At 36.3% G+C, this 27,918-nt stretch overlaps 1 protein-coding gene across 2 annotated transcripts in view; it reads right to left on the bottom strand.

The window, feature by feature from the left end:
- The window catches only part of SOS1 (SOS Ras/Rac guanine nucleotide exchange factor 1), a 153,568-nt gene that overhangs the window by 82,970 nt on the left and 42,680 nt on the right, over window positions 1-27,918 (bottom strand). For both annotated transcript variants that reach the window (XM_024118564.3, XM_028497117.2), the window contains exon 2: window positions 3,399-3,524. In XM_024118564.3, coding sequence (XP_023974332.1) covers window positions 3,399-3,524 — 126 coding nt within the window. The remainder of the gene's footprint in view (window positions 1-3,398; window positions 3,525-27,918) is intronic.

Raw genomic sequence — 27,918 nt, forward strand, 5'->3', positions numbered from 1 at the left:
GTTTTCAAGCACTTCTGAAGTATCTATTTTCCTAAAACTATAGGGCAACTAAAAATCACTTTTAGTTTTTCATTGAAACAAATACCCTAGGGGCTGAATATTAAGCAAGAACTGCCACCCTACTCTGAATTATGCTTATACTTTAAAGTAATCAAAATGTATTCTTTAGAAGTAAAATTCATATATTCCACTAAATCAGACTGCTCTATTTCTTAAAGCACATTTTTTATATGGCCTTCAAATTAATTTTTTTATGAATTATCCCTTACCTCAAAATTTATTTGAGGGGCTTGCTAAAGTCATGGCCCTTATTATTTTAAAAGAAAGCTCCATAAATGCACTAAAGAAATTAAAGAAAATTATTTCCTGATAAAAGAATCTAAAGACACTATTATATTCATCTAAATATCTCCAATCTCCATATTCTTAAATAAATACCCTTCCAGGAATGGTACACAAAGAAGGGTATTTGACTATTGATTGGAAAAGAACTAGATTTCCATCTTTTTAAAAAATCCATTCTACCATTCTGTGGGTTAACTGTCTAATATATAAAACAAGGAGAACAATAACTACTCCACAGGGTTGTTGGAAGGGCACAGAAATGTCTATAACAGTACTATGAAATTACAAAGCCTATTACACAACTGATTGCTATTTCTATTACTGCCATATATTCTCTTTCAAAAAGTCCATTCCCAACCACAACATCAGCTCACTGGAATATCCCACGGCTACATCTATTTTAAATGTCCAAGTTACTTGCTTAAAAATAACACAACAGGGCAGAGGGTAAATATCTTCAATATCTCAGAAGTTTTCTGAGTATCAAAAAGCTATGAAATATCCCTTATTATCTAGAATCGTACCTACATAATGATTAAATCTGTGCAAGTGGAAGACTGAGAGACTCGTTAGTAATTTTTGAGAATTCATGGAGATCTCCTTCAATACTGGAAAATTATGTTAGTTTTTATATTAATGAAAAGGAGAAAATTAGATAAACACAGGTATAGTACAACATTATTCGGAAAGAACTGAATTTGAGTTTGTAGTGTTTTCAAACTAGCAAATACGTGGAATATACCAACATCAGACTGATGATGCGATCTGTAACCCCATTCTAATACACTAGGTATAGGACTGGATGCTACATTTTATGAACACTGTGGGAGAACCTAATCAGGGTCCAAAAGATCAAAGAGAGTTGTTAACAAAGAGAGTCAGGCAACCATTTCTATTCAAGATCTACTCTGAAAGCCCAATGTTAATAAGTGCCTAAAGGAAATTATGAATAAAATGTATTTTACTTATAATTCAATGGAAAAATGGGATAAAAATGTATAGACCTACTTTGAATTACTTTAAAAATCAAAGTGAATTACTATTCCATAGTACACAATCTTTTCTACATCCACAACCTCTGTAACTTAGTGTTGCTTAATATTTCTTTGCCTCAATTGAAATCTGGATCTCCCCTAAAGACTTCTAGAGCAGGAATTGCCCTTGTCCCAAAACCCACATGAAGGTGGATTTAGCATCTTTTCCACTCCCCAAACTGATTCTGGAATATCACTCTTCCACTCTCATGTAAAGTCCTGCCATCATCCTGTGTGACTTTATTGTTTAAATTAAGGACACATAAAATACTTTGACCTCTTAACTCCTTGAACACTTCATTATAGGGACCTTCATGTCTAGTCCAGCTACCACCACATGGCCACATCCTGCTTTGGTAAGTATGTTACTTTAGAAATCCTAAATTCTAACAACTCTGTTTCTATTCTTCTATTTCTATCACTCAGGTATTCTAGTGTTATCAGCTCTCTGATCTTATTGGGAAATCCAATACTGTTCCCTCCATGTTTTGCCAATCTACCTTTCCCTCTCCTACCTGGCAGAATAGTTTAGTAGAATTTATGCCCAGGAAGCTTAGACTTTCTGGGTTAGAGTCTTGGCTTCACTACTTACTAGCTGTAACCATGGGCAACTTATTTAACCTCTCTGTGCTTCAGTTTCCACATTAATTCATTCAACATATACTTTCTGAGTGCCTTCTCAGTGCCAGACAATATTTTAGGTGCTGGGGATTTGGTAGTGAACAAGACCTTATATTCTGGACCTTATATCTTATTAAAGGAAAAGACAGCAACATCTTCATGGTGTTATTAAAAACTTTGAATGAAACATAAACATAGAAGTGTTTAAACCAGTGTATGATACTATAGCAAGCACTCAAATATCAGCTGTTTTTAAATTTCACTTTTTTCCTTATCCAATTTGATTCTCTGATGCTCTTTTCAGCTGAGCTTCCTACTGAATATAAGTATATATCTCAATCCCTCATCCCTCAGGGGAACAGAGCAGGGCCTGGGGTAGAAAGAGATACACCTCCTCTCCAGTCACTGTGTACTGCAAAATCATTATTACATTCTAGTGTGTTGTGTCCTGAAAAGGGTTGTAAAGCACTGCTACTACCAATTTCCACAATTCTCTTGCCCTACTGTTCTGCCATTATATATCCATGGTGAAATGCCATTCAACTCAACCATCTTTTTTGTGCCCACACGAGTACTGCAAAAGAAATGTCACAAAAATGCAAAGATTTGTATACTATACATTCAAGGTCTTTAAAGTCAAATGATCCTTCATCATTGCCAGAAAACTCCTTTTGTACTTCCAGCTCTATCTCCCGTTTTCTATTGCTGGTACTCAAGCCCCCTTTCTTCTCCTCTCAATCTAGACTTCTCAAGAACTCCATTTAGATGGCTCTTCTTCTGAGAAGCTACCCTTAAGCCCCAAAGCCTGTGTTATTAGTTTACCCATTTTTTCGTTTCCCACATACCCTTTTCTCATAGTATATCACATTATGTTATCGCCCATATACCTACCTGTATCTCCACTAATCTATAAGCCCTAAAAAGACAGGAGCCATGTCATCTTTGTAGGAGATTACAGAACTTCCTTCCTAGATTTTTAGATGTTTCCCTCCCTTCCAATTGGTGGAAAGTGGTTCACTTCTATCTAAAATACACCCAGCAACTCAAGATCAAAGGATTAACTGAAATGTTTTTGAAATGATAGCTGGCTTTAAAAAACAAACAAATAAAAACACTTGACATATTCCACTCGTAAAGGTATATTTGTCATTCTAGCATCAAGAAGCAGTGTTTAGAGGCCAAAAAAAGTTCATTTTAGATTGAAAGCAAATAATGGAATAGTCTGACAGCAAAAACATATACAAGCTATCATACACTCAATACAAAGTTAAAATAAATCCAGTCATTATTTTTAAAATACCATATATATATTTTGTGGAACTGAAAAGCAAACTCTTTCCCCCTTCACTGACATTACAATAAACACACATATTAGACACAAGGCAAAATTTATCATACCTCTACATCTGAAGCACTTCGGGGCTGAGCTTGGCATAGCATATTTAATAACTGCAAAATTAATTCTTCAACATACTGAAGAGCATCATCACTAGACTCAAGAGTAGGATGAACTTGCCCCTGAACCTATAAACAAAAAGCAAAGTAATTAAAATGTAGCCTTGTTTCATCTAATTAAACAAACGAAACAAATAATTTTGTTTTTTTAAGTGTGGGTTTGTATTCAAGAACATGGTCTGGCTTGCAAATACAGATTTGAATGTTATGACCCAAGTCTGGAATTCTTAACCTTTTTCCCAGCCACGTGCACCATACGTGCTTATTAACATGTTTCTAGAGATTCAGATACTTAATTGCATAATTTAAATTCTTTTTCTTAAACCATGGTTATCCTGGAGTGTGGGAATATAGAGAGGGAGGGAGAGGCTGAGCTGGGGATAAAAAATGAAGTTTATATGGTTTTTGCCAAGAACGAGTGGTAGTTAGAACACTTACTCAACATAGTGCTTGGGCAAAATTGACCTCCTATGGGTCCCTTGTTTAACTCTATCTTTCCTACCCAATGATAAAATCCAAAAGGGATATATCTTATTCACCAAAGTAACTGGAATATATCTTATTCACCAAAGTAACTCCAGCATCTAGCACTGTACATGGCACATAATACAAGCTTGATAAATGTCTGTTGAACACAAAGAAACCCTATATCAAAGGACACAAAATGGGCACTTTTGACAATGTGAGACTGTCTATGCTTCAGGAAGATAACTTGATGGTCACTCATTCATAAATGCCCAATAATCTTTACTTTCATTTTCCTTGACCATTTCTTTGGAGGCATCTTAGGCCACCGGTTTTTGTAAAATTTACATTTTAATAACCAGCATGATAGTCTTTACTTGCATCCCTTTGTCACTCACTATAGTCAAAACTGTTCCCTACTTTAAAAAATGGCAGAAAAATCAGTTTCAGGAGATAAACAATACATGTTTCAAAATATGCTCAACTCTCTAAAGGACGGTAGAGCTCTCAGAGCTCTCATTGGACAAAAGTACACATTACTCACTAGCCAAGAGCATTTAGTATGGTCTGTCCTACTACCTACACCTCATTAGCTGAGGGTTTGACAGCCTCAGTGTATGGAGAAATTTTATTATAAAGTATACCATATAATGAATTTTAAAATATATATTAAAAGTACATAGACATGCATATAAACATATATATGCACTTATAATACTTTTTAAAGAAAAGTATTTTAGAGGCAAATAACATTATGACAATTCAGAACTGTGTGAGGGGTGCTACATTAATTACGTTTAAAACAATTTACTATTATTTTACAGGTGAAGAAACTGAGCCCCAAAAGGCTTAAATCATCTGCTCAAGTACTTTTTGTCATTTTTGGTATAGCTATTACCAACCTGATTATAACTGATCTGCTTACAAATCTCTCACCCTATTAGATGACTGAATGGTTGTGCAGTTAAAATAATGGATGGTGTATGGACTAGAACCCAGAATTCATGTTTCTCAGCTTTCTAATCACCAGGCCATCACATTCTGACTAATCTGTGTAGGTAACGAAACTTGTAAACAGACTCCTCTTCAACACTAAGCATGGTTAAAAAAAAACTTTTAAAAACGAAACAAAAACACCCCTGGAACTTTTGACAATAGTTTTATTTTTATACATTGAACTGCATGCCCTCATTGGCTTAAACTGTTTTCTTAGATACCCTTTACCTTCGTGGTTGACTTACCTTCCTTGAAAAGTGAATCTTAACACTTCATGGTGGTTTTTTTTTTTTTTTTTTTTGGTGGAGGGCTCTCGACTTTTTTAAACTCTCTTTTCTTATTATAAATGACACAATCTATTCTGCTTCTCTTATTTCTTTGTTTCTTTTTCCTTATAGAGTTCCGTATCTTCCTTCACCCCTCAAATGTGGAGTCCATCCTTGTCTGTCTGCTCCCTTCTTCTGTTCTCTCTCCCAACTAATCTCATTTACTTCCACATTTTTATCACCTGCATGGATGACTCCAAATCTATCTGTAGTCCTGACTTTTCTCCTGAGTTTTAGACCCATATATCAAATTACTTGCTAGATATCTCCACCTATCCTACCAAAACCTCAACTATACATGGGGTGGGGGGGCGAGTGGGGAAGAACTTATTATAAATGTTGAACAAGAGAAACTATATCTCACAAATGAAAAACAGTACAGACAGTCCCTGGTTTCACCAAGATGTAGTCCCAGAAAATGTAGCTATAATTGGGGTTACATTCCTATTCAAGGCTCCAGCATCATATAAAATATAGCTACAGATTTATAAAACAACATAATTTTATAAGTAAAAGAGACTTTAGAAGTCATTTCACTCAGTCCCTTTATTTAGCAGATAATAAAAAGGAGATACCCACAATCCTGTAGCTAACTAGTCATGCTGAACCTGGGCCTCCTGGTATCTACACCAAAGCTCTTTCCACTAAACCCGACTGTCAACTTGGAGGAGTCCTAGTAGCTCCATCAGCATAAGGAGTAGAATGTCCATGAACTGTATCTATTTATATAGTGGGCTTCTATATAAAACTTTGTTTTTTTTTCTTTTGGCTGCACCATGCAGCATATGGGATCTTAGTTCCCCAACCAGGGATTGAGCCCACACCTCCTGCAGTGGAAGTGTGGAGTCTTAACCACTGGATCGCCAGGGAAGTCCCTAAAGCTTGGCTTGAAGTATGCGATCATACTTTAAGAAACATCAGCATGTCACAAATGTAAATGCAGCACTATAAATCTTATCATCTGAAAAGGTAAAATCATTAAAAATGGGTAAAATGATCACTGATTACACAAGCGATCCCAGGTATTAAACAAAATTGTAAATATACTAAAAATCTGACATAAAGCTAAATTGCTAGAGATAATAAATATTAAGATGAAAATATTTAGGGACTTCCCTGGTGGTGCAGTGCTTAAGAATCTCCCTGCCAATGCAGGGGACACGGGTTGGACCCCTGGTCCGGGAAGATCCCACATGCCGCAGAGCAACTAAGCCCATGCGTCACAACTACTGAGCCTACGCTCTAGAGCAGGCGAGCCACAACTACTGAGCCTGTGTGCCACAACTACTGAAGCCCGTGCACCGCAACGAGAAGCCACCACAATGAGAAGCCCGCATACCGCAGCAAAGAGTGGCCCCTGCTCGTCACAACTGTAGGAAGCCCACGCCCAGCAACGAAAACCCAGCATAGCCCCAAAATAAAGATATCTGTATATTTAAAAAAAGGATGAAAATATTTAATCAACAATAATTCTAATTAACTTTAAAAAATATCAAGCCTTTTGAGGAAGTGGTTTAGGTACCTCAAAACACATTTTAGAAAGTGTTCAAGAAAATGTAAATTGATCAGATTATATTTTTTAAATGTTCTTTGTTTTTCAAAGAAACCCACAGAAACTGTATAATTCTTCACTAATATAGCTCCATCTTTAACTGCTCTTCAATTTACACTTTATGATGAAGCAATTCATACTATTCAGTTTGTGAAACATGCCATGCAGTTTTCACTCACACTGTTCTCCATGGCTATCATTCATTCTCTTACCGTTTTGCCTACCTATCTGACTTTCAAACCCCAGATCTCGTGTCATTTGGGTAGACTTTCTTGCTTGTTGTCTCTTTCTAAGGCAGAATTAATCTCATTCATTTAACTGATTTATTGAACCTATTAAATACTGGATATACAGAGATTAATAAAAAACAGCCCCTGCTCTATGGGTCTTATACTCTGCTCTGTGCTAATCCTTGTACTAGGTATCACATTTTTGTTACTGGGTTTGTCCTACTGAGTTATAATTACATGTTCCCTTGTCTATTTCCTCTATTGATGCTCCCATTATGCAAGGCCTTGTTTATCTACTTACAGAATCATTTTCTCTTTGCTTTTCACTCTAAACGCCTGACATTCAGGGAATACTCAAAGCCTCTGTGTTATAGGGGTGAAAGGAAGAAAATATCTCTTTCTCAGAATTAGGAGTGAAAAGGGGTGGTGGTAATGCTAGAAGTCTGGTTGATTTCAGGAGAATAAACCCTTACGGCAGAAACCATTCAACATATAAAGGCAGTCAGAACTAAAATCAATGTTTATTACGTAGAATCAAGTGAACTGTATATAAATACAGTGGTGAAATGCTATGGTTTAAAAAAACAAACCAAAAACCGTGATACTGCTTATCACTTATAGTTAAAATGTTAAGCTTGACGCCTTGTATGATACATGAAATTTTAGAAATTCAAATTCAAACAGTTTTATTCGTTGATGGTTACTAATAGCCAAATAAAACCTATTAGGTAAATAAATCAAACAAAGAATTAGGCTTAAATAGAAAATAACGCATGATGCCAACTGTTCACCTAAATTTCTGGAGATTAACCTTTATCACATCTTAAATCTGTCAAATTAGAATAATAAGGTTCATTCATACAAGAGAATAAATTATTTTAATTCTCTAAAAACAATACTTCAAAATCTCTGACTGAAAAACATGTGCAATGGTAAATGCTTAAAGACAAGCAGAACACCAATTCCTGAAATACAGACTTTGCTCTTTATTCTTTCAAGGAAGATGCTGTTAAGAGATTTCTTTAATGAGCAGACAGAAGTAGCATTCCATTTCCTTATACAGATAGGATAAAAAAACACTTCTCTTCTATGAGATAGTGTTACACCTAAAGTGTTCCATTCCATCTATATGGTACTCAAAGATGTTTAATAGATCAAATGATCCAAATTATTCAAGACTATACAGAATAGGTTACACTGCCAAATTTTATGACAGCCTTTAGAAGCTATCTACAACTAACATTCACTAAGGGTGAGTGTATGAGAGCAATAATATGCACTTAGACTTGGGTTTAAAGTTGATGGGGGTTTTCCTTTACACGCAGTTTTCAAAAATATTTTATACTTAGGTTTACTGACATAGAAAACTTCATAAGCTTCTTTAAATGCACCTATCTTAGGTAATTTAAGTAAATGCAAAAACTTCACTAAAAAATGAATGACAGCCATGAATAAGAATTTTATATGATCATGACAGTAATTCTTTTGAGGTATAATCATATTCGATTAAGGTATAATCATCATATGCAGTTAAAGATGCCACTCACTGAATTTTAAACATTTCTTAAGGACTGCCGGCTTCTGTCTTGACAGTTCATTTTGTCTCTAGTAATTTCTAACAAATTCAGAAGCAACTTTGTGGCTATTATTGTCAGATTTATGGAATCTGGAAAAGCAAAGGGATTAGATCTATATCAATTCCTAGCTGTTTGATCCATGAGTCCTCTAACTGTATTCAGGAACCCCTTGGGTAAACTGCTAGAAAACACTAAGTTGAATTCTGATGAATCTTTCATAGCCTTTTCTAGCTAATGGCTCTCTGAAGAATTAGAAAACTTCTGGACTGTACTTTGTCACATCTTGAGCCCAGATCTGCTTTTATTTAAACATATAACAGAATTTGAAATAAAACTGGTATGCTCAGAACCTTTACCATAGCAAATAATAAAGATTTGGACTGTTAAATGAATTTCTCATTGTTACAATTAGTCAATGTATGATGTTCTAGGTTCTTATTTCTCCTCATTTTGAGGTTTATTTAAAAATCAAAGCAAAAAAGCCTTTGTTTAAAAAAAAATCAAAAGCAACAATAATAAAACAAATCAGAGAACTTAAATTTTTTCCAAAAACAAAATTGACTGAAAATATTTTTGCATTTCTTAGGGCTTGTTAATTAGCCTTTAGGCCCATGTATGTAACATTCCCCCCGCCCCCCGCCTTCCTCTCATTGCTGGGTACACGAAGATGAATGAGAACATGACATCTGCCCTCAAAGAGTTCAGCTCACAGAGGAGCTAGACATGTCAACAAGTGATTTAACACAGTGTTATGAGGTTACAATGGAGTTATATTTACGGTACAATGATAACCAAAAAAAGGGTGATCCTTGCTGATGGTGTGTGAGGAGTATCAGAAGTCTTCACAAGTAAAACACACTTGAACTGGATTATAAAGGATGAAGAAGGTGCAACAGGGAAGCAGATAAGGAAGTAGGGCTTTTACTAAAAGAGGTAACATATAAAGAGGCATAGAGGCCAAGACAAAATGATGTATTGGGGAAACTAAGAGTTGGATCAAAGAGTACCCCTGGGAAAAGCTAAGACTGGAAAGGGCAGGCTTGTGTGTCATGCTAAGAAGTTGAGAAGTGATCAGGGAAGGAGAAAATGATAGAAGGGTTTCAAACAGACATTGACATAATTAGATATATTTGCTGAAGAATCTCTCTGGTGTCAGTATAAAGGATGGGTTAAAACAAAGATGAAAGTGAAGAAAGCAAAACTAGTTGGAAGGATGCTGCAGGCTGTGTAAAAAGATACAATGAAGGCCTGAAACAATGTAGAAGCAGTGGGAGATGTAAAAGAAGTGAGGAGGTAAGTTTGGATAATTATTTTGGGGGTAGTGAGAACAGCAATGAGGGAGAACCACTAATTTCACTAGGATAGGAAATACTAGAAGAGGGTAATATTTTTCAGAAAGGTAAGAAATTCAAATTTAACACCTTAGTTTAAGGTTCTTGTACTATATCTAAGGAAACAAAGTTGAAATTGTTTTTTATGAAGTGGTTTTTAGAGTTTTATTATATTTTATTTTTGGGGTTGTGGAGAACACACAGGGAGAAGATAGCTATCCATAAGCCAAGAAGAGAGGCCTCAGAAGAAATCCACCCGGCCAGCACCTGGATCTTGGACTTCTAGCGTCTAGAATTGTAATAAAATAAATTTCTGTTGTTTAAGCTACCCAGTGTGTTGTACTTTGTTATGGCAGCCCTGGTCAACTAATACAACTTTGTAGTTGTTGAAAAGAATAAATCAGAGCTTTGCAATTTAACAGATTTCCATAAAGTATTTTTGAGTAAGATAGAAAACTTTAAAATACAGGAACACTCAAAAAACCACAAACACACAATACAAACACATACACACTTGTATGTATGTATAATGTATTATATACATCTGTACATGAACATGACAACATGGAGAAAAATATGGAATAATATAACCTAGGTTATTAATATGAGTTAGAAGGACCTGGCAGGGCAGGAATGTGGATGAAAGGGAAGAAAAAAGGAGGAAGAATGAACAAATTACCCCCTCCCTCTCAAAAAAAAAAAAAACAAAAAAAAACCTGTACTGAAAATAACTGTCATATTTATGCACTTTTGTAACACTTTATGTAAATATAAAATGTAGATTTAAATTTTTTCATTTTATTTGTCATTTAAATAAAAAATTTCATGATTGCTTTTCTGCTGTGTGTACATCAGCGATGGGAAAGACAACATTCAAAGTCCTTTCCCACAGAAAATAACTATGCACATCAAATTCCAAACACGTGTCAAGTGCCAAGTTTACATCATCTTTCATTTATTTTGCTTTAAAAACAATGAGTATGGCCTTCCTAGACAGTTTTTTTTTATTACTTTCTGTGACAACAGAGTTCCCATCAATAAAACAAAGAACTGGCTCAAGAAAAGAATCTCTGATGGAATTTCAGTTCTTCTTCAAAGCATTTACTTAATCTTCATACTCAAGAATCTTCCCAAAGAGAAATCCCTTATCAGTGATGTCCTGACACAGGTAGGAGCTCTTTATAATATTCCCATCTTTTTTACCCCAGTGCTCCCACTCATACTATTCTAAGTTTTTTTTGAAGATGTTGGGTGTTGGGAGTTTATTAATTAATTTATTTATTTTTGCTGTGTTGGGTCTTCGTTTCTGTGCGCGGGCTTTCTCTAGTTGTGGCAAGCGGGGGCCACTCTTCATCGCGGTGCACAGGCCTCTCACCATCGTGGTCTCTCTTGTTGCGGAGCACAGGCTCCAGACGCACAGGCTCAGTAGTTGTGGCTCACGGGCCTAGTTGCTCCGCAGCATGTGGGATCCTCCCAGACCAGGGCTCGAACCCGTGTCCCCTGCCATTAGCAGGCAGATTCTCAACCACTGCGCCACCAGGGAAGCCCTCTACTTTAAGTTTTGATCTCCATCTAAGAGGCATCTTTAAAGCTGGAATACCAAGTCATAACACATGTGTCTATTCTTTGACAGTTTTCCCCAAAATACCAACAGATGGCAGTTTGTGACTAAAATATCTAATAAAACTCACCAACTGACTGCCCATAACCTTAGCATTAGATTCTAAAATCTAGTGAATCAAAAGGCAGGGGGAAATTTTTTTTTCTTTTCTTTTCTTTTTTGCGGTACGCGGGCCTCTCACTGTTGTGGCCTCTCCCGTTGCGGAGCACAGGCTCCGGACGCGCAGGCTCAGCAGGCATGGCTCACAGGTCCAGCCGCTCCGCAGCATGTGGGATCTTCTTGGACCAGGGCACGAACCCGTGTCCCCTGCATCGGCAGGCGGACTCTCAACCACTGTACCACCAGGGAAGCCCAGGGGGAAATTTTTTTTCAAATTCAATCTTCTCCAAATAGATCGGGTTCCTTGACGTATAATCACTAACAGTAAATTGTTTTACGAGATGAACTAAATAGATTTCTCCACATTTATACTTTCATTTCTAGAAGGTAAAATGGTCAATGTCATCTGTGAATTCCAGGTGACATTCTTGTAAAGTTTATCCATTTCCAGACTTTCTGAGTAAATGAGGCTACATCTCAAATACGACAATACACTTATGCATATGTTCAACTAGATACTAGGAATATAAGATAGACACAGTCTCTGCCTTCACAGAGCTTAGAAGTACAAGAGGGGAACAAGACAAGTAATCACAAAACTAACTACACAGTAAGAGGCAGAGTTGTGAAGAGGTTAAGTGTGGGGTAAATTGTCTAAATTCAAACTCAGTTCTTTAAATTATCAGGGCGTAACCCTAAACAAATTACTTAATCCTTCTGATAATATTATGTACCAGTACACAGTCAAGATTTACTAAATGTTAGCTGCAGTTATTACTGTTATTCTTATTAAAGGATGTCATGAAGCTACAAAAGGGGCCTAAATTAACTGGGTGGGTTCTGGAAATGAAGATTAAAGCTGAAACCTGAAGGGTGAGTAGAATTTAGGTAAAAAGTGGATTGGTGAAGTGAGAGGAATGATATTCTAGGCAAAGGGAACAGTGTGTGTACAGACATGAAGGGCAGAGTGAAGGAAATGAAATTAGAGAGGGTTAGGTAGGGCCCAGATCACTGGCCAGATGCACCAGATGCAGATGCATTTACTAAGATGAGGAAAACTGTAAGAAGCAGATTTTTTAGTAAATGGGAGGACAAGGAGATTAAGAGTTTAGTTCATTATGCTTGATATCTTCTTTTTAAAAGTATAATCAACATACATTAGTTTCAGGTGTGCAACATATTGATTCAACATTTGTATACATTGTGAAATTATCACCACAATAAGGCTAGTTACCATATGTCACATACAAAGTTATAAACCTTTTTTCTTGTAATAAGAACTTTTAAAATTTACTTTCTTAGCAACTTTCAAATTTGTAATACAACATTACTGACTATAGCCACCATGCTGTACATCACATCCCTGTGACTTTATTTCGTAACTGAAAGTTTGTATCTTTTGATCCCCTTCACCCATTTTGCCCACCCCTCAACCCTCCTCCCCTCTGGCAACCACAGATTCATTCTCTGTATCTATGAGTTTGGTTTTGTTTGTCCATTTGTTTTGTTTTTAAAATTCCACATATAAGTAAAATCATATGGTAATTGTCTTTCTCTGACTTACTTCACTTAGCATAAAACCCTCAACGTCCAGCCACGTTGCTGCAAATGGCAAAATTTCATTCATTTTATGGCTGATTAGTATTCCATTGTGTGTGTGTATATACACACACATGCCCCACATCTAATTTATCCGCTCATTCATTGATAGACACTTCGGTTGTTTCCATATCTTGGCTGTTGTATTCCACTGTGTGTGTGTATCCACACACACATCCTACATCTTATTTATCCACTCATTCACTGATAGACACTTTGGTTGTTTCCATATCTGGGTTGCAATGAACATAAGGGTGCATGTATCTTTTCAAATTAGTGTTCTCATTTTCTTCAGATAAATACCCAGAAGTGGAATTGCTGAATGATATGGTAGTTCTATCTTTAATTTTCTGAGGAACCTCCATACTGTTTTCCATAGTGGCTGCACCAATTTACATTTCCACCAACAGTGCACAAAGGTTCCCTATTCTCTATATCCTCACCAACACTTGTTATTTCTTGTCCTTTTGATTACAGTCATTCTTACAGGTGTAAGGTGTGTCACACTGTGGTTCTGATTTGCATTTCGCTGATGATTAGTGATGTTGAGCATCTTTTACTATGCATGGTTGGTCATCTGCGTATCTTCTTTGGAAAAATGTCTATTCAGACCCTCTACCCACTTTTTAATAAAAAGTGGGTAGAGGGTCTGAATAGACATTTGGTTGTTTTTTGGTTGTTTTTTTTGTTATTGAGTTGTATGAGTTCTTTACATATGTTGTATATTAAGTCCTTATTGGGTATATAATTTGCAAATATCTTCTACCATCCACTAGGTTGCCTTTTATTAATGGTTTCCTGTGCATAAGCTTTTCAGTGTGATGTAGCTCAGCGGTCCCCAAACTTTTTGGCATCAGGGGCCAGTTTCATGGAAGACAATTTTTCCATGTGCTGGAAGTGCATTATATTCATTGTGCACTTTATTTCTATTATTATTATACTGTAATATGTAATGAAATAATTACACAACTCACCGTAATGCTGACAGGAGGCAGCGCTCAGGCGGTAATGCGAGCAATGGGGAACGGCTGTAAATACAGATGAAGCTTCACTCACTTGCCCGCTGCTCACCTCCTGCTGTGCGGCCTGGTTCGTAAGAGGCCACGGACCGGTATCGGCCTGGGGGTTGGGTACCCTGATGTAGCTCATTTTTTAATTTTTGCTTTTGTTGCCATTGCCTTTGGAGTCAGATCCAAAAATATATCTCCAAGAGCAATGTCAAGGAACTTACTGCCTATGCTTTCTTCTAGGAGTTTTATGGTTTCTGGTCTTAAATTCAAGTCTTTAATCCATTTTGAGTTAAATTTTTGTGTATGATAAGTTAGTAGTCCAGTTTTCCCATCACTATTTAAGAGACTGTCCTTTGCCCATTGCATATTCTTACCTCCTTTGTTGCAAATTAATACACCACCTATGTGTCGGTTTATTTCTGAACTCTCTATTCTGTTCCATTGATCTACATGTCTTTTATGTTGATACCATACTGTCTTGATTATGATAGCTTTGTAATATAATTCTGAAACCAGGGAGCGTGATGTCTCCAGCTTTGTTCTTTCTCATGACTGCTTTGGCTATCTGGGATCTTTTGTGGTTCCTTCCACAAAAATTTTAGGATTGTTTGCTCTATTTCTGTGAAAAATGCCACTGGAATTGATAGGGATTGCAATGAATCTATAGATTGCTTTGGGTAATCTAGATATTTTAACAATATGTTAAAAATTGTTCCAATCTATGAGCACAGAATGTTTTTCCATTTACATGTGTCTTCTTCAATTTCTTTTGTCAATGTCTTATAATTTTCAGTGTGCAGGTCCTTTCACCTCCTTGGTTAAATTTACTCCTAGCTATTTTATTCTTTCTGATGCAACAGTAAATGGGATTACTCTATTAATTTCTCTGATAGTTCACTGTTAGTGTATAAAAATGCAATAGATTTTTGTATATTGATTTTGTACCTTTCAATTTTATTGATTTATTAGTTCTAACAGTTTTTATTTTTTTGGTGGAGTCTTTAGGGTTTTCTACATATAAAATCATGCCATCCACAAATAGTGACAGTTTTACTTCTTCCTTTCCAAATTGGATGCCTTTTATTTATTTTTTTATCTCATTGCTTTGGACTTCCAGTACCAACACCAGTGGCAAAAGTGAACACCCTTGCCTTGTTCCTGATCTTAAGGAAAAAGCTTTTAGCTTTTCCCTGTTGAGTATGATGTAAGCTCTGGGCTTGTCATATATAGTCTTTATTATATTGAGATACACTCCCTCTATACCAATTTTGTTGAGAGTTTTTATCATAAATGGAGGGTGAATTTTGTCAAACACTTTTCCTCCATCTGTTGAGATGATTATATGATGATCTGGATGACTTGGACTTCATTATGCTTGAGATATCTTTGAGATATGAAACTAGCAAACAATCAGTTTAATATATGGGTAAACAAGCCTGGAATTTTATGTTTAATAAGTTTATCACATTGTGCTCCTACGAAAATAGCAAGAAGTAGATATTAGATCACTGTTAAAACAAAAATGTCACAAAAAACAATAAAACTTTTTTTCCTCCTACAGATCCCATACTATCCAGCAGAAATTAGAGGCATTTTTTCAATGCTTTGAAAACTGTAGCCCACAGTTCCCTTACCACACCAATTCCATTATGGTAGCTAAGAAGGCTATGGGGGTATGAGTATTAAACTAGAATATCAGAAGTGGCTTTTCCCTACATCTTTCTACTATTCTAGAACATGGCTAAATGTCCCTGGCAAAGAAGGGAGCCTACTGACTCTTTGGCTCAAATGTGATGAATACATTCTTCACAGGGAAGCTCTAAAAAAATAATGAAAAGCATAGTATGCACAAATGGTTGGGTACAGAGATTAGTTCAATGCAAGAGAAGAAAACTACCACAGAATGATAGATCTGCTTCAGATTTCCTGATAATCAGCATTAATTAGTATTTATTATAAAGTATCACATGTTTATGCTTCATAAAAATATTTCCTTATATAGAATCAGTGTATCTTGATTTTGTAAATATTAAGCAATATGGCAAGAACAATACAGCTGTCAAATGATAGTCTGCAAAATAAAGTATTAAGTCTTATGATTCATTTAAAAACTTCATTAAAAAAATAAAAATAATAAAATAAAATAAAATAAAAATAAAAACTTCATTTTTTCAGTTCACAAAACAATTAAATCCATGGGATCTTTCTAATAACTTAAACAAGACCTCCTATTTTCTTGGAGACTGCTGCCAATGAGGGAAATAATGAGAGTTGTTGTCAGAAAATCTATCTTGGAGGTCTGACTTTACCTGTATGTATGTATGTATGCATGTATTTGTTGTCTTAGGTAAATCATATCTCCTAAATCTCAAGTATCTCACCTGAAAAAGGCAATATCATTACCCATCTCCAGAGGACACTTGATCAAATGAAGTCATATAACTGAAAGTACTTTAAATGGTAGAATGCTAAATAATTGTAAGTAGTCACTATTCACATTACCACATGCAGTGAGGTACAAATTATAGCAGTTGAACATTAAAAACAGAAGAAGATTGTATGTACTTGAACTCATCAATTTGACAAATTTCTCTTTAGACACAGTACCAACAAAGTCCAGTTTATCCCACTTTGCATTATATTATCCCATATATCAGTGGCTCTAACCGAAACCATGCTTAACAATTACCTGAAGTTTTTTGCTTTTTAAAAATTGTGGTAAAATACACACAAAATTTACCATTTAACCATTCTTAAGTACACAATTTAATGGCATTAAGCACATTCACTGTTTTGCAACCATTACCACTATCCATCTCCAGAACTTTTTCATCATCCCAGAATGGAATTCTGTACCCATTAAACAATAATTCCCCATTCTCTCCTCTCCTCAGTCCCTGGTAACCTCTTTTTGTCTCTATGAATTTGACTATTGTAGGTACCTCATATGAGTGGAATTATACAACACTTATCCTTTTGTGTCTGGCTTTTTTTTGCTTCACTAACTCTTTTCAAGGTTCATCCACATTGCAGCATATATCAGATTTCATTCTTTTTTAAACTGATAACTCCTAATAATCAAAAGACTATTTTTTTAGAGCAATTTTAGTTTCACAGCAAAACTGAGCAGAAAGTAGAGAGATTTCCCATATACCCTCTGCCTGCATACAAGCATAGCTTCCTCTGTTATCAACATCCCCCTATCAGAGTGCTACATTTGTTACAATTGATGACTCTATATCGACACATCATTACCACCTAAAATCCTTAGAGTTCACGCTTGGTTTTTTTGTTTGTTTGTTTGTTTGTTTGTTTTTGTGGTATGCGGGCCTCCCTCTGCTGTGGCCTCTCCCGTTGCGGAGCACAGGCTCCGGACGCACAGGCTCAGCGGCCACGGCTCACGGGCCCAGCCGCTCCGCGGCATGTGGGATCCTCCCAGACCGGGGCGCGAACCCGGTTCCCCTGCATCGGCAGGCGGACACGCAACCACTGCGCCACCAGGGAAGTCACACTCTTGGTTTTATACGTTCTAAGTAATTTAAATTACACTTGTTCATTGTTGATATACAGGAAAGTGACCGACTTCTGTAATTTAACCTTATATCTTGCAACCTTGCTAGAATCACTTATTAGTTCCAGGAGTTTTTTTGTCCATTCTCAGGAGTTGGGTTTTTTTTAATTTTTTGTCCATTCTTTCATATTTTCTACATAAACAATCATGTCATTTGCAAGCAATGATGGTTTTATTTCTTCTCTCCAAATCTGCATTCCTTTTATTTCCTTTTCTTGTTTAATTGCATTAGCTAGGACTTCCAGTATGATGCTGAAAAGCAGTGTTAAGAGGGCACATCTTGGCATTGTTCCTGATCTTAGTGGAAATGCTTTGAGTTTCTCAACATTAAGTATGATGTTAGTTGTAGGTTTTTTTGTACCTCTTCTTTATCTAGTTGAGGAAGTTCCCCTGTATCCCTAGTTTACTAAGTTTTTATCATGAATGAGAGTTGGATTTTGTCAAATACTTTTTTTGCCTCTACTGATATCACCATGTGATTTTTTTCTTCTTTAGCCTAGCGATGTGAGAGGTTACATTAATTTTCAATCATTTCTTTTTAAGGCTGAATAATATTCCATTGTATGTACCCAGCACATTATGTTTATCCATTTATTCATCCAGCAAGGACTATTTGGGTTGTTTCTACCTTTGGCTATCGTGAATAGTGCTGCTATGAACACTGGTGTACAAATGTCTGTTTAAGTCCCTGCTTTCAACTCTTTGAGGTATATACAAGCATACCTCACTTTATCATGCTTAGCAGATACTGTGTTTTTTGTTTGTTTGTTTTTTTAACAGATTGAAGGTCTGTGGCAACCCTGTGTGGAGCAAGTCTATTAACACCATTTTCCCAACAGCATTATTTTTTAATTAATATATGTATTTTTTTTATTTTATTTTATTTTTTTGTGGTATGTGGGCCTCCCTCTGCTGTGGCCTCTCCCGTTGCGGGGCACAGGCTCCGGACGCGCAGGCCCAGCGGCCATGGCTCACGGGCCCAGCCGCTCCGCGGCACGTGGGATCCTCCCAGACCGGGGCGCGAACCCGGTTCCCCTGCATCGGCAGGCGGACGCGCAACCACTGCGCCACCAGGGAAGCCCCAATATATGTATATTTTTAAAGACATAATGCTATTGCATACTTAACAGACCACAGTGTAATAGAAACATAACTTTTATAAGCACTGGGAAACCAAAAAATTCATGTGACTAGTTTTACTGCAATATTTGCTTTATTGCAGTGATACAGAACCAAGGTATGCTTGCACCTAGAAGTAGAATTGCTGGAATTTATGGTAATTCTATGTTTGGTTTTTTGAGGAACCACCATAATGTTTTCCGCAGCAGCTGTACCATTTAACATTCCCATCAGTAATGCAAGAGGGTTCCAATTTCTCCAAATCCTGCCAACACATTGTTTTCTGATTTTTTGCTAATAGCTATCCTAATGGGTGTGAAGTGGTATCTTATTGTAGTACTCAATTTCATTTCCCTAATGATTAGTGATGTTAAATGTGGTTTTGTTTTTTTAAACACCCTTGATGATTCTGATATAGGTGGCTAATCAGAAGACCCCATTTTTCATAAAACACTGATCCTATATTAGGCATCCCTCAAAAAAGGGAAGAACTGAGGAAAAAGTTGAATCAGAGGGCAGTTTTCAACAGAAGCCTACTTGAAAGCGCTCCTAATGGCCAAAGCTGGAACAACTAAGCAATAAAATAAGTAATAATAGTACTGTATTGAGGGGAGAAGCAAGATAGGGGTAGGAAACTAAGAGGTACAAACTACTATGTATAAAATAAGATACAAGGATACAATGTGCAGCACAGGGAATAAAACCAATATTTTATAATAACTTTAAATGAAGTGTAATTTATAAAAATAGAATCACTATGTTATATGCCTAATATTGTAAATATAAACATAATCAACTATACTTTAATTAAAAAATAGTATTGTATTATAACCCAAAGAATGAAATAAATATCCATGAGTTTCCTACTAGAGGGCAGTGACTATCTCCCTTATCTTCATATCTTAGCACTTCCCATGTGCCTGGCGCTAGCGAATATTCAATAAACTGCAACCAACTTAGGTAATCTTGGCTTTCATTTTTCCCCTTTTCTCTGTGATCTGAGTTTCATTCTTTTTATTGAAACAATCTATTTACAAAAATTCTGTGCATAAACACTAAATGTAGACTACTAAATAGCAAATAACATATTCCAAAAAAGCAGTGCCTGGTGTCAGTTCAGTTCAACAAACTCCACTGAGCACCTTTTAATGTGCCAATCCAGGAATATGTCTGATATAATTTTTCTTCTCCATGACCATTTTTCTTCTTCCGGAGAGATGAGGGTAGTAATTGAGTTGATATTGTATTTTATTTATAAGAATCTATAGTTCTTATTACATTGTTTAGTTTGTGTAGAACAGTGCTTCTCAGACTTTAACATACATATATGTCACCTAAATATCTTGTTTAAAATACAGATTATGATTTAGTAGGTCTAGGGTGGGCATTTGGTAGTTCTATCAAGGCTGCTGGTCTAAGGACTGTACTTTGCACAAGGATACATACATCTGTCTATTTTGCTACATTTTTAGCTCCTTGAGGGGAGGGACCGTTTCTTACCTTTATATTGTAGTTTCTGGTACTTCAGCAGGAGCTCAAGTACAACACTTTGAATGAGTAAAATTATATATACAATGTATTCAACTCCCTTGATGTTTTATCTATAACACCAAATTAGGAATTCCAACTTTCCCATAGGTATAAATAATCCTCTATAACAGGGGTCCCCAACCTCTGAGCCACGGACCAGTACTAGCCTGTTAGGAACCAGGCTGCACAGCAGGATGTGAGCAGCAGGTGAGCAAGCAAAGCTTCATCCATATTTACAGCCGCTCCCCTTCGCTCACATTACTGCCTGAGCTCTGCCTCCTGTCAGATCAGCGGCAGCATCAGATTCTCATAGGAGAATGAACCCTCCTGTGAACTGCGCATGTGAAGGATCTAGATTATACACTCCTTATGAGAATCTAATGCCTGATGATCTAGGTGGATCTGAGGGGAGCGGCTGCAAATACAGATTATCATTAGCAGAGAGGTTTGACTGCACAGAGACCATAATAAATCAACTGCTTGCAGACTTATATCAAAACCCTATCAGTGAATGGCAAGTGAAAACAAGCTCAGGGTTCCCACTGATTCTGCATTATGGTGAGCTGTATAACTATTTCATTGTATATAACAATGTAATAATAGAAATAAAGTGCACAATAAGTGTAATGCATTTGAATCATCCTGAAACTGCCCCCTCCCCGTGGTCTGTGGAAAAACTGTCTTCCATGAAACCAGTCTCCGGTGCCAAAAAGGTTGGGGACTGCTGCTCCATAAGTCCGTTAGTTCCTTTCCAATTCTCTTCTACTTCATGAAATCCTAACTTCATTCATGAACAAAAAAACTGAACGTAATCACAACTAGATCATTCCCATTGGTATACAAAAATGCTCAGAACAAAAAAAAAAGCTTTCCTTGCCCTCAGGTGCCCTAGCCTTCCACTCATTTTCTGTTGCCTTTCAGAGATATACTCAAGTCTCCACAGTAATTTTCTCTACCCACCCCCTAGGCTCTTCTCCACTTAGGTCTATCAGGGTCACCAGGGACTGCTATTCTGCAAAGTGGCCAGGGCTAAATCCCTGACCTCATCTCACTTGACCTCTTGGCAGCATGACATAGTTGACCACAGTTGAAACCCCTTCTTCATTTGACTTCCAAGACACCATGCTCTCCTAATGGTCCATTTCAATGGACACTCTTAGTCTTCTCTCCATCTCTGAAATGCTGGAGTCCTCCAAAGCTCAATCCTTGGCACTCTTCTGTTCTTCATCCAGTGTACTCTCTCTAAGTGACCCAGTCCATGGCTTTACCAACTATTCACTCATAATTCCCCCATTTTTACCCCAAACTTAACCTTTCCCCTGATCTGGGATATCTACACTCTATACATCTCCACTTGAATGTCTAATAATTCCCTCAAACTTACCACAACCCAAACTGAATTCTTAGGTCTGACTCCACCCTCAAACTACTCCTCCTCACATTTTTCTCATCTCAGTAAATGGCACCTCCATTCAGTCAGCATGGGCCAAAAATACAGCAGTCAACCTTGATTCCTCTTTTCATTCTTCCCTATACATTCAACAAATCAATTTGTTTTACCCAAAATATACCCCAATTCTGACACCTTCTTACCATCTAAACTACTAGTCCACATGACCATCACCCCTTGCCTCCAAACTGGTCACTTTGGTTCATTCTTGCCCATCAGTAATCTTTTTTCCTTCAGAGTGCCCAGAATCATCTTTTTTTTTTTTAAATCCTAAATTTGACTTTGTCACTTGCTCAAAATTTTCTAATGGTTTACCATCACTAAACATGTAAGTTCCTAGATGAAGTAGTCCCTTGCTACTTCTCCCAGCTTATCTCTTATAATTCTTCCTCACAAATGTAACACTCCAGTCATACTGGTTGTCCTAATCTTTCTTACACATACCAAGTTTGTCCTGCTTCAAGGTCTTTAGCTAACCCCTCTTTTAGGATGCTCCTTCACCAGATTTTTGCATGGCTGGCTCCTTCTGAACATCCTTGTCTCTTCTCAAATGTCACCTCCTCCAGAGGCCTTCCTTGACCACTACATTTAAAAGAACACCTCCCTTCTTATCTCTCAGACCCTCTTTATCCCAACCTGGTTCATTTGTTTATTACACTTACTCTTTTCTGAAACCACAATAGTTCTTTGTCCATTTGTTTGCTTTCTCCTACCAGAATTTAAGGTTCATGTAAATAGCGACTTTGTCTCATCACTTTCTATCTGTGGTATCTAGAATACCTCTTGTCATTTTGTTGGTTGGTTGAATGAATAAATGAATGATTAAGAAACAAAACCCACTAAATATATTTCAAATTAAAGTCAATTCAAATTTTTAAGAAATTAAAAGAAATCCAAGTTTGATGTGAATTAGACTTACTACAAAACCATTGCCATTAGTCTCTAAAAAGTTGTAAGCATCAGAAAGTTCCCTTCAGACTCTGAATACAAAACATCTGCTTCTATATCCTTCAATGATTAAATCAATTTTCTGAAGTACTACCAGTGTTAAGCTGAAAAAAAGAAAACTATCCTTATTTAAACTTCTAGTTTAACTACTAGTATTATTTTCTACCATTTGAGAGTTAAATGTGCTTTTGCAGCACTAGCCTGGAAACTAACCACCAGGTCTAATACCGAGCTGTTGCCCAAAGACTACAAATATCCCTTCTCTCTCAACAGACACTTCCTGCCATTCAGGCCCTTAACCTGAAATTTTGGAATCTCCTCACTCAACACTAGCTGAAGGGTTAACACCTGACACAGCAGGGTGCCTATTCAGACCAGTCAGATTACTAATACCAGTCACTGGATATTTTGAATACGGTCACTGCAGCACCAGATTAAAGCTGCATATGAGAAAACAGAGGGGGAAAAAAACTTGAAGTGAATTTCCAACTTAAATTAAAAAATAAATAAATAAATCAAAGACTAAGTATCCTTTTTTGCCTTTTCTAATTTAAGATGACTTTATCAGCTCTATTCCTTCATTTTGGATCCACCATCTGGATCTAAAGCAGGAGTTTTCAACCTCAGCACTCCTGACATCTTAAGCCAACTAATTCTCTTTCGTGGGGGCTGTCCTGTGTACCAAGTTCAGCAGCATAACTTGGACACTAACCACTAGATGGCATTAGCAGCAACCCACCCACTCAAGTTGTGACATACAAAAATGTCTCTAGACATTGCCAAATGTTACATTGGGGGGCAAAATCACTACTGGTTGAGAACCACTGATCTAAAGTACACCTTTCCCCACCTCTTCACAGCCTACCACATGTACCTGGATTCCCTGCCCGACTACAAATCTTCTTGGGTAAAAATAAAATCTCCAACACTTCGTAACTCTCCAACCTAACCCAGCAGACCTTTTCCTCTCTACTGTTTATATATATTCCCTTACAATATTCTTTGTGTTTTCACAACATGCGTTCACATTGTACTTAAATCTCAAATTTTAAAATTAGCAAATTCATATATTTACACCTTAGATATCTACTGACAAAGAAATCACATCTTTTTAAGGCAAGAAAGGTACATGATATACTTAAAACTTGAAATACATTTTTTAAATTGTAGTTGATTTACAATGTTGTGTTGGTTTCTGGTGTACATCAAAGTGATTCAGTTATACATATATATTTTTTCCATTATGGTTTATTACAGGATATTGAATATACATTCCTCTGCTATACAATAGGACCTTGTTGTTTATCTGTTCTATATATAATAGTTTGCATCTGCTAGTCCCAAACTCCCAATTCAATCCTCCCCTGTCCCCCACTCTCCCCAGCAACCACAGCCCTGTTCTCTATGTCTGTGAGTCTGTTTCTGTTTGGTAAATATGTTCGTGTCATATTTTAGATTCCACATATATGTGATAATATATGGTATCTGCCGTTCTCTTTCTGACTTACTTTGCTTAGTATGATAATCTCTAGGTCCATCCATGTAACTGCAAATGGTATTATTTCATTCTTCTTTTATGGCTGAGTAGTATTCCATTGTGTAATATATACCACATCTTCTTTAACCATTCATCTGTCAGTGGGACATTTAGGCTGTTTCCATGCCTTGGCTATTGTAAATAGTGCTGCTATGAACAAAGGGGTCCATGTGTCTTTTGGGATTATAGTTTTGTCTGGATATATACCCAGGAGTGGGATTGCTGACCATATGGCAACTCTACTTTTAGTTTTTTGAGGCACTCCCATACTGTTCTTTAGAGTGGCTGCACTAATTTACATTCCCACCAACAGTGTAGGAGGATTCCCTTTTCTCCACACCCTCTCCAGCATTTGTTATTTGTAGACTTTTTAATGATGGCCATCCTGATTGGTATGAGGAGGTACCTCACAGTACTTCTGAGTTGCATTTCTTTAATAATTAGTGACGTTGAGCATCTTTTCATGTGCCTATTGGCCATCTGTATGTCTTCTTTGGAGAAATATTTAGGTCTTCTGCCCACTTTTTTATTAGGTTATTTTGTTTTTTTCTGTTACTGAGTTGTTTGCATATTTTGGAAATTAATCCCTTGTTAGTCGTATCATCTGCAAATGTTTTCTCCCAGTCCGTAGGCTGTCTTTCTGTTTTGTTTATGGTTTCCTCTGCTGTGCAAAAACTTATACATTTGATTAGATCCCATTTGTTTATTTTTGCTTTTATTTCTATTGCCTTGAGAGACTGACCTAAGAAAATATTGCTACGATTTATGTCAGAGAATGTTTTGCCTATGTTCTCTTCTAGGAGTTTTATAGTGTCATGCCTTATATTTTAAGTCTTTAAGCCATTTTGAGTTTATTTTTGTGTATGGTGTGAGGGTGTATTCTAACTTCATGACATGTGGCTGTCCAACTTTCCCAACGCCACTTGCTGAAGAGACTGTCTTTTCCCCATTGTATATTCTTGCCTCCTTTCTGGAAGATTAATTGACTGTAGGTGTGTGGGTTTATTTCTGGGCTCTCTATTCTGTTCCATTGAGCCATATATCTGTTTTTGTGCCAATACCACACTGTTTTGATTACTATAGCTTTGCAGTATTATCTGAAGTCTGGGAGGGTTATGCCTCCTGCTTTGTTCTTTTTCCTCAGAATTGCTTTGGCAGTTCTGGGTCTTTTATGTTTCCATATAAATTTTAGTATCATTTGTTCTAGTTCTGTGAAGGATGTCATGGGTAATTTGATAGAAATGGCATTAAATCTGTAGATTGCTTTGGGTAGTATGGCCATTTTAACAATACTAATTCTTCCAATCCAAGAGCATGGGATATTTTAAAACTTGAAATAAATTTTTTAAAAATTAATCAAAGTATGCTTCAACAGAAAAGATTAGAAAATTTCAAACAGAATCTCTTCAAAAGCAAGACAAATTTAAATCCACTTGGAAGCTCTTAATTAGCTGTAAAAAAGTCTCTTCAAACTAGGCATTCAAGAAAAACTTCATACATAACCAAATTTCACAATTAAAGTTTAAAATGAAAATGACAATTTACTTCTAAATCAAAGTGCTATGTTATAATCTCAGAATTCTTATGAGGCAATATTACTTCCTTTGTAAAATGTGACTCTAAAAAAGTGACTCTACAAATTAACCAAAGATCCCCAAAAATCAATTACTATAGAAATACTTTAATTTTTTTAAATGCATTTTAAAAATGAACATGTAACTAAATATTAAATATTTGTTAACTCTTACAATAACAGGAAACTTCCTGTACTTTACCTCTAATCTTCAACCATCTTGCAAGATAGGCATGAATTTTCCCCATTGTACGAAAATTAAGGGTTATCCAGGCCATTCTTAATATGTGTGAATAAGTAGGACCTGGATTAAAATCTTTTTTTTCTGGATTAAAATCTTGACTCTAACTTAACAGCAGTATAACTCTGGACAAGACATATAACTTTTCAGTCTTCCTACTCCATAAATTGGGGCTCATACCTACAATATAATGTTACAACAAATATTAAATAATGAATGCAAATATGCTATATAACTCTAAGGGATTTTTTATATGTGTGTGTGAATGTGCCCATAAAATTGTAAGTAACATCACTATCGGTGAAGTGCTAATCAAATCCTTTCATTATAATTTGTATCACATACACAACACACACACACAGCACACACTGACTTTCAAGAATACTGTATCAGTTAAGTGATGACTTAAATATATTTATTTCAGAAATTACTAATGCAGGTGCTTTTGTACTACTAATCCAGGTGTTTTTGTGCTTCTGTACGAAAAGTGTTATTAAACCGCAATCTATTTTTTTCTTTCAATTGAGGCTGCAATACAGTTTTAACTAACTTGTTCCTTCTGTGGATTTATGAAGATAGTTCTCCCTTCAACTAACTGTAGTGAATATCTGTCGTTTCTGGGCATCTTCCTAACAGGACTCTGACTTTCTTTTGAGGAATTAGTTCTTCCTCTCTGTGCAATGTTGGTAAAAGAGGAATTTCTGGTGACCACTTCCCAACATAGAAGCCAAAAGGGCTAAACACTACCTCTTCCAGTTCTAGCACAGCCAGGGGTTGGGCACAGACACTCTTCCCTAAAATATAAGCAGGTAACCCAAGGAAGGAAAGACTGACTAGAGGTCAGTCACAGCAGAAGCAGAGATCTAGCGTCTTTTCCACGTCAAATCCTGCTGCCATGAACCCTGAGGCCCTGAACAGAGCTCCCTTGGCTCCTGCCAGTTTCTCTATCAGGGCAACTCTCCCGTTCCATGACCCTCTAAGCAGCACCTTCCAACAAATTTCTTTTTAAAACCAAGTCCTTTTATTTGCAACTAAGAACTCCAACTGTACACTAATGGGAAACAGAAAGGGGAAAATCTGGAAATAAACTAGATAAGGAAGGTAGCTGTGTTTCTTTTTCATGCTGACATCTGACTTTTGTAGGTTTTAAGTACAATATTGAATAAAATGTCAAACTGTTAAGGTATAGCAATAATTATTTCCTTAAAATTTAATTTTTAAAGTATTAAAAATATATCCAGAATAAAGTTATATAATTAAATATTTCAGTATCCACTGAACTCGTAACACATAACAGAAAAAAAATCCTCAAATATACATCTTTAACCTGTTAAATCAGAGAGAGGACTTTTCCTAAAAAGTTAGTGAGAATTTGTCTTTGTTTACTTGGGGCTCCTAATCATGCTATAACACCATAGCAATTCTGTAAGAGATGCATCTTTTTAACCCCTTTTTCCTTGGACTACCACTCAATAAATTGGTGAATTCAGTGAAGCATCAAATATCATACAGAAATGTAACTTCCTGAAAACGTATAGTTTATAATACCTTTTAACTGAAGAATATTAAGTATATCAAGCAATAAAAATGTACTTTTGAAGAAAAATGTTGAATGTTCCTGACCAGTAGTTTGTTTCAATCACCTAGATTTATTTTTATTTTATTTTATTTTATTTTTTTTTTTTTTT

The sequence above is a fragment of the Physeter macrocephalus genome, chromosome 12, assembly GCF_002837175.3.
Source record: "Physeter macrocephalus isolate SW-GA chromosome 12, ASM283717v5, whole genome shotgun sequence".
In the NCBI taxonomy this organism is placed as follows: domain Eukaryota; kingdom Metazoa; phylum Chordata; class Mammalia; order Artiodactyla; family Physeteridae; genus Physeter; species Physeter macrocephalus.